This window comes from Eretmochelys imbricata, chromosome 1 (genome assembly GCF_965152235.1).
Source record: "Eretmochelys imbricata isolate rEreImb1 chromosome 1, rEreImb1.hap1, whole genome shotgun sequence".
Taxonomy (NCBI): Eukaryota; Metazoa; Chordata; order Testudines; family Cheloniidae; genus Eretmochelys; species Eretmochelys imbricata.
In genome coordinates, this window is record NC_135572.1 from 159,523,232 (window position 1) to 159,536,318 (window position 13,087).

The window sequence follows — 13,087 nt, forward strand, 5'->3', positions numbered from 1 at the left end:
TCATGGGTAATTACCTCAAAATACACCATTGCTTTTTTCTTAATTAAAAATAAAGACACCAGCAAGAAAAGACCAAAGATTCCATTTCTTTCTGGCTGCAATAATTTACACACTCACAATGTGTGTGTGTTCCCAGTGTCTCTTGGGGGCCAGATTTTCAAAATAGCTCACCTCCCATTTAGGCATCAAAATAAGTGGCCATAAGGGTAACAATAGGAGCTACTGGATGCAGAACACTTTTGAAAATCAGGCCCTTATTTTTGTCCCTAAATGAGAGCTGAGCTCTTTGTAAAATGTGGCTCCAGCTGTGGGTGCTGGGCACATGAAAATCTGACCCTGGCCTGAGTTTTTTGGAGAATCTGGTTCTTGTTGCCCTGCAGCACAATAGTATTACAGCAGGTAGGTACTGTCTATAGATGTATGTAAGGAGCTTTACTGAGGAAGTTAGCAAATGTATGTCAGTAGGAGTTTTTTACTGGGGATAGGGAGGGATGAAAGAGAAGGAAACTGGGGGAGGTAGGAGGGGGATAGTCTGGGTACTGAACACAAAACTCCTTTCCCTCAGCCCCTTTTCTATCACAGGTTTTTGGGTTGCCTGTTAGATTGCCCTATGATACTTTAATGATACCCACAGCCCTACTCTGCACCCATCTTTGATTTTAGATGGAACCAACGTAATGATCTACATTCACATAACTAATACTGGGTTTGTTTTGAATAGTGTGGATCCTATTATGCAATATTTTACTGAATTATATGCACGAATAGCATGCATTTGCCAATCCAAATTTTTTAAAAAATATATTTTCTAGGAAACCATCTTCATGTCTTCTGAGAATGTCCTAAATTGAAAAATTACTGATCTCATGGCAGGAAAAAGGATCCGGGAGCTATTTCAGAAATGTCTTTCCCAAATCCTTATAATCACAGTGCTAAGAAAATGTCCTGATTTACTGAAACCTAACAAAGATAGGCATGTATTTACAATACTTGAGATTTCAGCCAATACACAGAGTTCATCACTATGGTTACAGAAACAAATACAATCCATAGAAAAGTGGTTCAAAAGAACTGAGAAACTGAAAGACCTGTTTTAGGTGAACAAATAAATTATTTGAGGAAAGGTGGCAGGAGTTGGATGCATTAACTAAAGACAAATCAATGAGTTATAACATCAGTATTTATCCATACTATAACCCATAACATAAACTGCTTCCTCTCTGATTTAGTCTCTTATCTTCTATCTCTGATGTCCCTTCTATTACTGCTCATGAAAGAAAATAACTGGTACTCTCAACAATTCCGTTTACCTTTAAGGGGGGAAATGAGAAAAGAGAAATCATTGTTAAAAGAAAAAAAATAAAAGAATGAACTGGGCCCATTAACTGTTCATACAGTAAACTTTTATGGTAAAGCAAAAGTATAATAAATGCAATTAAATATAACAGAAATATGCAAAATACACTAAAATATACATATTTTTCAGTAGCATGTGGTCGAACACATTGAGCCAAAGTCATCCCTAGTATACCTCCATGGACCGCAGTGCAGTTCCACCAGAAGTGGATGTAACTAAATGATTTTATGAAGACTCCATCATTATAATTTAAAATAAATCACTAGGTAATGAAAAATAATATTGCCTTCACAGTTTCTCCCAGGTCTCTCTGAATCGAGATCAGCAAATCCTTCATTACAGCTGCACTGATAGCTCCCATATGTGTTGTGGCATGATGCATCCGAGGAACAATCATCTTCTTCTCTTTCGCACTCATCATAATCTGTTGGGGTTTGGAGTTTTGGGTTTTTTATTAAAAAAAAAAAGAGAGAGAGCATTACTGGCATTGTGATTATTCCTTAACTGGAACTAACATCATGGTACCCAGGACACTAGTTCTCATTGCCAGCATCATGGCGCCAACATGCGTGTTGTTTATCTGGGAGATTGTAACACACACAGTCCGGAAGCTGCTGATGCTAGCAGAGCAAGAATACTCAGTGCGTGGAAGGTCAGAATTAGCAAGAGCCTCCAGTGGCACTGCTGGCAGCTGATAATGGGAGGGCAGATCCCCTCAACCCCTTCCCCTCGGCACACCCAATTAATTCTCCCATCCCCCAAAACTGATAGCTGTCACAAGGGACTACTCCCAAACAGACTCTTCCATCCTACAGACTCAACACTCTTAAGAGGGAAGAGGGTGGTTGGTGATTTAAAGAATATTTGGAGCTGGTTGAAAAACAGGCCACAAAGTTTGGGAAAGTTTCATCAAATTGTTTTCCCATTCTTCGGCCAAAATTTAGAATTTCAAGGACAAATATTTGTTACAAATTTCAATTTTTGTACAGGTTCTACTCAGGATTGTGCATAAATGGAAACAGGCACAGGTGGGTTTCAAATTTCCCACTCGTTACTCTCACTAATCTGCATACTAACCACACCCCTAGAGGTGGCTCGTGTTAACTCTGTCCCTGAAACCCCTCAGACTAATGCCAGTTTCAGGGGGCATATATATCCCTGTCCTCACTGAGGTGCTACCATGATATGGGCATTCTTTTATTATTAATGAGACACGTGTTGCTGGTTGTGGTGAAGGTGGAGAAAATGCACCTCCATGTGGTCAACAGCATGGATTTCTGTGCCTTATGTAAATCAGACTCTGTGCCATAGGAGAACATGTATTTTGTTTTTACATGCAGGAGATTCAAAACGAGTGTTCACAGCCGAAAATGGGCACTAAAAATCCAAATAGATATAGAAATATCCAACCTGCACTCAGCTTTTGTAGACTTGCGGTGCACTACTTTCAGAGAAGAAACATTAAGGGCCATCTACCGCAGTGTGCAGACTGAAATGTAGCTGAGAGTATCAGAAGTGTGGAATAGCTGAAGACCATTATGAACAACTCAATAAGAGTGTGTAGGCAGAACATATCTCAGTAAGAACCAGAGTTGGAGAAGGATGTCTTTAGGAAGGAGCAAAGAAAGTTACAAGAGACTGTGGTTCATTTATTCTAACCAAATGAAAGATGGGGGCAAAGAATAACAGATTGACCTTTTCTAATTACTTTGGGGCAGATTTTGCCACTTCTACTCACATGAGTAGCACTTTACTCCTCAAGTAGTCCCACTGAAATGTGAGTAAGTCTGCTAGAATCTGTCCCTTAGAAAACAATAACCTGATGAACGCTATGTAGCATGGCTTTATAAAGGACACAGAATGTCTGACAAAATCAATAGCCTTCTTTGATTAAACGATTGTAAGTGTGGCAGGCAAGGAGAATGCACCAGATGGAATAAATCTATTTTAGTAAAGTTTTCCATACTGTCCTGCCTGCAATTCTAATTGAGAGGTTAGAACAACATTATTTGGATAAGCACGTTGTGGTGTAGATACAAAACTTGCTGATGTGTCATCAACAGAAGGATTAGAAATGATTTTATACAGAGACATCAATTTAAGGAGCTGTATAAAAAAGGATTCTACTGCAGTCAATCAATGGACCAGTTTTATTTATCTTCTTTATCAATGATCTGTAAGAAGAAGGAAACTGTACAATAACTAGTGGTCCTAGTTAAACCAAACTGAGGGTCTACATCTGAGCCCTGCTACACCACACATCTCACTGTATCTTTTGAAGTTCTCTGAAAGAGCTCGTGGGATGAACTGGCAGAAGTGCTAAGGAAAAGATCATGGGTTTTCATCCAGCACTTTCACAGAAGCTGTACTCTCAAAATCACAAACAAAATGACAGGTTTTATCCTGTTGCTAGTTTTGAAAAATTACAGTGATATAAAACTGCACCTTACCACGTATGGAGATGCTGTTGTTGTCAACTGTAAAATAGGAACTATTTTTAAAGACATCCTGAAAATCTGTGGAAAGGTGGTGGATATCCAAGTCTTTTGCAGTCAGTAAATCGAAACCTACCACTATGCTTCCATTAGTAACACTGGTTATCAGCATTTTTATCAAACCAAGATCCATTTCCTGAAGAAACTTAAGAGGCAGAGATTTCCGTACCTGTGATCAAAATATAATGCATGTGAACATGGGCAGAAGTATGAATTAAATTACATGCTGTGAAGATGACTCAGAATGCCCAAACATTACGCATAACTACCGTGCTTCATGTTCAGGACAGTGACAGCAGAAAATGGGCTTTTATTTAACTACTGAATTTTCTGAATACCACTGTTTGGCTTAAATATGTATTTAACGGTGAATATAAAACACAGGAATGATTCAGCTCAGGGCATACACAGGAGGAGATAGGCGTAGATATTGACAGGGGTCCCTGGTAACACTTAGCCTGCCAAGGAGAGAGATTCCATTGGTGCAATTCAGCCTCATTATTCCCTCCATCATGGGGCTTTTAAGGAGCCAGTGCAGCCCAATACTAAGAGGCTTTGGCTATGGAGGCAGCATGGGCAGAGTGGACTCAGGATGCCCAGATTCTGTGCATCTCTGCAACAGTATCTGCCAACAATCTCCTCTGGAACCTCAACCCTATCTTATAGCTGCTCCTGCAGCACAAATCCTACGTGAATGTAGCAGCATACCACCCCCTGCCCTCCCCCAGGGTGGATCTCCACAGAGGGCAAGCCTGGTAAGTTCCTCTATGTATTACGAGTAAATCTGGCCTCCATCTGTACCCAATGATCAAATCAAAGGGGAAATAGAAAAACAGTTTCTCATGCTTTCAGGGTCTCCACGCAGCCTCAGCCCAGACTAACTCAAAAATGTTTCACAGGAGTCTTCCATGGGGAGACTTGCACTGTTGCTGCAGAGCCTAACTGCCAGCTGGACACATGTCCCAGGCTCCCACATTTCCCTGACAGCCTCATGGCCAGGCCAGAAAATAACTAAAACAATCTGAAAGTGAATCTTTAGTCTCAGAGAACTACAGTTAGGGCAGTTGATCATGACTAATGATAATAAACACTTAATCGATATGCAGATGTTCTGGAATTTATATTGGACTGAAAAGAGAAAACACAGCCTTTCCCAGTGACTATTGAACCTCCCCAATCACTAGGCTATAGCAACAATCTTTTGTACTACTTTGGATAGAAGGATGGTCTCGTCTCCACAGGACTGGAATTCATAGTTCTACTTCTGGCTGTGCCGCTGATTTGATGCATGTGTTTGGACAAGCTGTTCCACCTTTCTGTGCCTTAGCTTCCCTAGATATACCACGCAGGATAATACTGGCCTGTCTCTCAAGCTCTAGATAGGCTATGAGGCTGAAAATTAAATAACTTTGAATAGCACATTGAGATCACTGGATGGAAAGCACTACGTAAACGCAATAGGTTACTATTGATACTACCACATGGTTAAAGAGTTTAAACACCAGTAACGAGAGAGAGCAGACAATACATCCTATTTATTTCCTCTACTAATTTAGATGCAAACTGAGATGACCCATCCCAACCACGCTGCGTTCCAGAGGAGAAGCCTACAACAATAATACAGAGTTTCTGAGAGAGGCCGTAAGTTTTGTGCTGAGGAAAACTGGTAAAACTACTATCCATCACATAACTTTAAATACAACGATATGAAAGTCAGCTAGTTTGATAACATTTTATGTATCTGTCAGATTTAAAACCATGCACAATATATGTGCAAAGGATGTGCAGAACAAATATGGGAGAGAAATACTGTACACTGTTGACACAGCCTTATCTCTCTTTAAAGTTTGACTGCTGAGTAAACTGCTGTTTCTATCTGCCTGTCAGACACTTCTAATATGCCACCAGTGTAATATCTAGATGCACTGAATTTTTCCATAAAGGACTCTGTTCTCCTCTTGTCCTTGCTTCAGAAGCTGCTCGTAGTATCCCTGGTGTTTCTTTTCCCCTCCTGTATTCTTTTCTGGTTTTGACCATCACTTGCTTTGTCATGTCTGAATTCAGACTGTGAGCTCTCAGTGGCACTTATTTGTGTCGGTGAATCCTAGGATATTTTTCACATTTGGAAATAGACAATTTACACCGAAATTTTCAAACCTGGATACCTAAAATTAGGCTTCGCATTCCACAGTCAGGTACCTTGTAATAATCAGTTCTCTATTGTTATTATTTATTTCACAGTAGCAAATGTGGAAAGAAGCTCATAGCCCCACTGTGCTAGGTGCTGTGCAAACAGAGCGAGACACAGTCCCTAATTCAATGAGCTTACACTCTAAGACAACAAGACAGACAAATGCCGAGACAAACCTAAGACATGCACTGTCCTCCTGACGTACGTACATCACTCCCATTAGCTTCAAATGAGAACGCCAAGAGGAGGAAATATCCCAAGTTGTAGAACTTGAGATTTCATTGCTTCAGAGGGGTGATTACCCTGCTTGTGCACATCTACTCCTGCTAGCTCTCCTCAAGCTAGCACGAGTATGACTAGCAATGTAGCTGCAGTAGCACGAGTAGTGGCCGTGGAGGTATGGCTGAGTTGTGCTGACTACTGAACTACCAGTTTCAGGTGGGATTGTACTTGGCATGGTTAAGCCAAGCCTCTGCTGCTACTGTCCATGCAACCATGGCTACACTACTATTTAGAATCACGCTAACTCAAGTATGTGTGTGTAAGCAAGGGAATCACCCCTCTAACTCATAGTGTAGACAGTCTCAAAATAATAATTCTTGCCCTTTGCTTGCAAGATCCTCTATTTAAATTCCCTCATTCCTATATCATAGAATCATAGAACTGGAAGGGACCTCGAGAGGTCATCTAGTCCAGTCCCCTGCACTCATGGCAGGACTAAGTATTATCTAGTCGGTCCCTGACAGGTGTTTGTCTAACCTGCTCTTAAAAACCTCCAATGATGGAGATTCCACAACCTCCCTAGGCAATTTGTTCCAGAGCTTAACTACTCTGACAGTTAGGAAGTTTTTCCTAATGTTCAGCCTAAACCTCCCTTGCTGCAATTTAAGCCCATTGCTTCTTGTCCTATTCTCAGAGGTTAAGAAGAACAATTTTTCCTCCCTTCTCCTTGTAACAACCTTTTACATACTTAAAAACTGTTATCATGTCCCCTCTCAATCCTTCTCTTTTCCAGATTAAACAAACTCAATTTTTTCAATTTTCCCTCATAGGTCATGTTTTCTACACCTTCAATCAATTTGTCCATATCCTTCCTGAAATGTGGCGCCCAGAACTGGACACAATACTCCAGTTGAGGCCTAATCAGCGTGGAGTAGAGCAAAAGAATTACTTCTCGTGTCTTGCTTACACCACTCCTGCTAATACATCCCAGAATGATGTTCACTTTTTTTGCAACAGTGTTACACTGATGGCTCATATTTAGCTTGCGGTCCACTTTGACCCCCAGATCCCTTTCTGCAGTTCTCCTTCCGAAGCAGTCATTTCCCATTTTGTATGTGTGCAACTGATTGTTCCTTCCTAAGTGGAGTACTTCGCATTTGTCCTTATTGAATTTCATCCTATTTACTTCAGACCATTCTCCAGTTTGTCCAGATTATTTTGAATTTTAATCCAATCCTCCAAAGCACTTGCAACCCCTCCCATCTTGGTATCGTCGGCAAACTTTATAAGTGTACTCTCTATGCCATTATCTAAATCATTGATGAAGATATTGAACAGAATTGGACCCAGAACTGATCCCTGCAGGACCCCACTCATTATGTCCTTCCAGCATGACTATGAACCATTGATAACTAACCACTTTTGCACCCACCTTATGGTAGCTCCATCTAGGCTGCATTTCCCTAGTTTGTTTATGAGAAGGTCATGCGAGACAGTATCAAAAGCCTTACTAAGGTCAAGATATACCACATCTACCACTTCCCTTCTATCCACAAGACTTGTTACTCTGTCAAAGAAAGCTATCAGGTTGGCTTGACACAATTTGTTCTCAAATCGTATCAAACCATCAAGCTCTCAAGTGAGCAGCATTTCATAGATCAATGTTTACGAGGTAGACAAAGAGCAGCTTTGCTATTTTCAGGCTATTTCTCCATTAAGGGCTATATTGGGAAAGGCACGGCCACGAGTAAGTGGTTCAGGACAGCCACAATTCCTTCCCCACTCCCCCTTGCTCCTGGGCCAGGGGAGTAAACTGACATATTTTACAGGGTGCAGCTTCTCCCCTCCCATTGGTCCAGCTCTGCTCTCCAATGCATTAAGGGTAGAGACAGGATTCACCCATTCCCCACCTACTCGCTCTTGGAAGGAATATCCAGGGTGCCACACCAGACCTGGACTCAAAATCCAAGAAACTCTTACTTGGCCAAACAGTGGGGTGGGGCCTTTCTGCCCTTTACTTTGAAACATCATGAAAGATAAGGCAAAAATCTAGCCTTAAGTTTTCATCTTTCATAATTGTTCTCTGAATTACAGTAATTAAGTATGTCTGCAATCTTCCTTTGGACTTTCCTCAGCATTCACCAATATTCCCTTCTCACAGTTAGCTTTGTTTTGTGGACTCCATTTTAATGGAGGTTTTATTTTAATTTTATTTTATTTTATTCAGAGCTAAGCACCAGGAAAACATCATGGTTATGTTCACATTATAGTTAGCCACATCACAGTTAGCCACTAGGTGACACTATTGGCCTCGCTCTTCAGGTTACTGCATGATTTAACAATGCCCTACCATTAAAATAATACATGATAAAAGCGGGAGGCAGAGGGAGCGCCATGGTATATGAAATGAAAGGACATTTCTTTCTCTGACTTTTTAAAGGAAATAATTATATTAAAAAGGAAAATCCATCCCTCTACTTTGAGGTTTTACTACCAGAAAATAAATCTAGCTATACCACATTCAGTCTTCTTAGCATATGCACAACATGCTTCAAGTGGCATGCAAACAGATTCATCACTGAATTTGGTCTGCTGGTTAGATCAGGTTACAAAGGAAACACCAGGAACTCCTAAACAGAACAGGTAAAGGATATGCCTACACTGCGAGTGAAGGTGTCACTGTAGCATGGGTAGGCATATCCATGATACCTGCGGTAGCTAGATTAAAGCTAACAATAGTCGCATAGATGTGGTGGCATAGGATTCAGCACAGGCTAGCTATCCAAGTAATAGCCTCTGGGGAACCTGGGTATGTACTGGGTCAGCTAGCCCACCCTGAAGTGCATGCCACTGTGTTTTCACTACTATTGTTACCTGTGCTACAATTACACCTTCCCTTGCAGTATAGTACATTGAAAGGTAAAAAGCAAAAGGCACATTACTGTCAAAAGGAGAGTTACAAGAGAGGAGGAAAACACTGGCAAAACTAACAGCTACAACATGAGATGGGAACCCCCTTTGGGAAAGCAAGAAAACCAGGAGAGAGATAAACCCAAAGTTAAGAAGCAGGCCTCATGGAGGAGCCCGGGGAAGCCACGCTGAAATGCTAGTGAAATTAAAGGAGCCTCAGTAACATGGCTGGAGGTTTGGTGCTGTTGAGGAGTAAGAGACAGAAATAGGTTCAGAGTGGAGGAGCTGTCTGTGTGGATGGCAGTAGTAATTTCTGAAGGGTACCGGTTAGAGATAATAGCCACCCTGCCAATAGATCCAGGGCAAAATGCCAGCAATACATGAAATAGCTAATCTGGGCACTTCTAGACACATATGTAGGGAGTCCTGTTGAGCAGGGAAGAATTAGAATTGCAACAAAACCTTGGAGACTGATAATAAAATGAGTAAGAGGCTATTTTAACAGAATAGGCTATTGCTATTTAGGATGGCGGGTACCAATCCTTCCCACCTCTTACTCTGCCCCCACACCGCTGCTGTCCTCACCGACTGCATTTTATGATGGGGCCAACTGGAAGAAAAGTGCAACCAAGTCCAGCACTAATAGACTCGAGTCCATGTCACCCAGACCACCCCCACAACTGCCACTAACTGCCATCCTTCTTGGTAGTCTCAACAGAGAGGCTGAGGAACGTACCCAGAGACAGAATGACCCTCTCACTCCCAAGGACAGTTCCTCCAAGCCAGGCTTAAGGTGTGTAACACTGGCAGCCCCAGCTGAGCACCCCCCAGGGCCAAAGGTCACTCTACATCACCCTGCCTCTGTTTTTCCCCTCCTTTAAGAACACACTCAGTTCAAATAATCCCCTCCTGAGGGCCAATTTATTGTGTACTTAGGGTGCAGACTGGCTCACTAGGCCCCAACCCCAGTTCAGCGTCTCTCTCCTGATAATTCAAAAAACCACAAACTCATAGGGTTTTCAACCCAGTTTCAGCTGGGTACAGCCCCACCTCCCTGAGGGACTATATTTAATCTTCCCAGCACTGCCTTCTCCACTTTTCTTCCAGTTGGCCCCTTCCGACTGGGCCTTTGTATCGTCTCCCCCTCCCAGGCCAGGCCTCCCTGCCTGGAGAGTTTTACTCACTCTCTCCTGCTTCTTGAGCTTTCCCCACTGCTGACTCAAGGCCTTGCAGTTTCCTGGGCTTCAACCCTTCACTGCAACATCCTGCTCTTTTTGTACCGGCAAAGCTAACTTAACCTGGGGCCTGATCCTGCTCTTAAAATCAGTGGGACTTTTCCCATTTACTTTAATGGGATCAAGGTCTGGACCTTACATCCCGAAAAGAAAATTGTAAAGTTCTTTTTATTTTCCAGACTCTCTCTTCTTTGACAGATAGGAACACAAGAATTGTCATAAGACTCTATCAGGAGGAAGAATATTTTGCCTCAGGCAGTGGCTTATGTCTAATGGTTCACAGATGGAAGGGAAAGACTCCATAAATACCTGGCCAGTAGTATTGTTGGAAGGAACAATTATTTCCTTATTTTCACAGGTGATCAACTTAAGCCTAAAGCAGGGGTGTGACCTAGCTTACACTGTGTGTCCTAGCTTACATTGCTATCAATCTTACTTTAATTTCGCTACCTAATCTTTTTAAAGATAAACTACTTATGTTAATGATCTTCTGAAGCAGAGAAGTTGATTGTATGCTGCATGAAGATAAAATATTTCATTTTATCCATTGTAATAAAATTTGAAAGGGACAGGAACTGGGACAAGGCCTTGATCAAGGTTCTAATATCCAAAATAGCCTGAAACATATAACAATGATGAATAAGAGGGAGGTCAGTGGATACTTGCTGCATTTTTACTTTTCATGAACATGTCACTTTCATTTTACGGCTGTTGAACAAGTATTGCTAGGATGTGTCAGCCTGAGGCCTAAACAGCTTCAAGAAAGCTGTGACCCATTGACTGCACATAGGGAAGGTGTAAACTAGCAACAGTGGGAAGTTATTTTATACTTTACACATTCTCTCTCGATAAGAATTCCCCTGTATTTTCATGCTGCGTAGAGCATTCTTCACTTTGTATCCTGAACTCTTCCTGAGCATGGTTAAACTGTTGCCACTTTGCATCCCAGAGATGGCTGTTTTTCAGGGATACTTAAAGTGTTTTGCTGTCTTTGGATGAAAAGCTCTAGAATGGTCAATCACGAATTTATCATTGTCAGTATTAATCTCCCAAACAATGTTTCAGTAATGCACACTGGTGAGAGGAGACAGGCAGCTGGAATATGTCCAATGGTTTTCCAGTGTAAAGGGACCTGTGTGTTGGTTGAATAAATGCCAAAAGGAACAACAAAGACAAACAATTGATGGATTAGCCAAAAAAATAAGAAAAGGAGGGTGGCACTTCCAAAGGAAGCCCCTCTGAATTACAAGACTGTTAAAGGAGATAAATAGATCTTCCAAGTAGTTGGGTATTCTTTGCCCTAATTAAATGTGATATTAAAGCTGACTTAATAAAGGGAGGGGGAAATAGGCTGTAAAATGAGGGGATATGAAACAGGATAATAATAAAAATCAGTACTATATCAGACATGTGTGTACCTGAGAAAGGACAACAACAGAATTAATTTGCACTGATATAGTGCCTTGCAGTCCAAAGATCTCTACGTGCTTCAACAACATTCATTAGCCCCTCAAAACTTGCCTATGAGTTAAGTCTGCTTGATTATCCCCATGTAACTGATGGGGAAATTGAGGCACAGAGAGCCAGGAATAAACTCCCAAAATTTTGATTCCTGGGCTCATGCTCTAACCACTGCACCATGCTTCCTTTTTTTTTCTAATGTAATCAATAGGTCTCAATTCATTTCGGTATATGGGGATACATATATGGTACAGAACCATCATTGGCCAATCATATTCCTCATTTTATGAAGCCCATTTACAAATAATGACCATTTTAAATCAACTTACTTCACCAAGAAACAGCTGTATGAAATTACGATACTGTTCACTACTTGCATTGCTCAAGCCTGCAGTATATTTCACATTTGTTATTCTTACTGATCCATTCAGTTTTTGAACAGCTGCAAAATCAGAAAAAAGTTATTTAGAAGAATGTGATCCACAGACCATTGGTGTTCTGAAGAATGCTGTCTGGCACATGGCATAGGTACTCCTCCTAGTTTCTACCTGCTGAATCGGGTCAAACTAACATAAATAGTTTCCCAGTATTACTTTCCCACAGAAGCAACTCCTGTAATTGCTACAGAGATGTCCCATACCTATGAATGGGAAGGGAGGAGATCCACAAGACATGATTTATATCAATGGTACCACTCCAGTGCCAGCCTCAAGTGTTGACTTCATACCACTGTTAAATTTGCAGTCATTGTCAGCCCATTGTTTTCTACCTGACCACACATCCAACAGCTGCCACTAAATCATCCTTAGTATGTCCACCAAACCCTGTCCTGGCCATGCGCTCTCTTATAAATAGAAGTCCATTTCCCCCATTGACTTCAGTGGCATTAAGAGCTGACCCTTTAAGAAGCAATCATAAGAGTTGTTTCTAAATGAAATTACCAGTCTTTACTTTCTGGCGTGCTGGTTTACTTTCCTTCCCACAGACTTTTGTCACGATTTCAACGGTGTACAAGATCCCAGGTTCTAGCCCTGACACTGTCAGACTCATGCTCTCAGTTTGAGCCTCCCATATTAGCTGTTTATCCTGAAGCAGTAGAAATCGGAAAGCAGGATTCAGTGCAGAATCTGTGGACCAGGCTACATGAAAGCTGATGCTAGTCACATTGGAGAAAATAATCCTTTGAGCTGGCACAGGTACTGGGAAGAAAAGAAAT

The 13,087-nt window shown here is 41.4% G+C and overlaps 1 protein-coding gene across 1 annotated transcript in view; it reads right to left on the reverse strand.

Moving 5' to 3' along the window:
* The window catches only part of UMODL1 (uromodulin like 1), a 62,990-nt gene that overhangs the window by 12,443 nt on the left and 37,460 nt on the right, over positions 1 to 13,087 (reverse strand). The window contains 4 exon segments of the mRNA XM_077813582.1: positions 1,644 to 1,781; positions 3,808 to 4,021; positions 12,201 to 12,313; positions 12,813 to 13,070. Of these exon segments, the coding sequence (XP_077669708.1) occupies positions 1,644 to 1,781; positions 3,808 to 4,021; positions 12,201 to 12,313; positions 12,813 to 13,070 (723 nt within the window).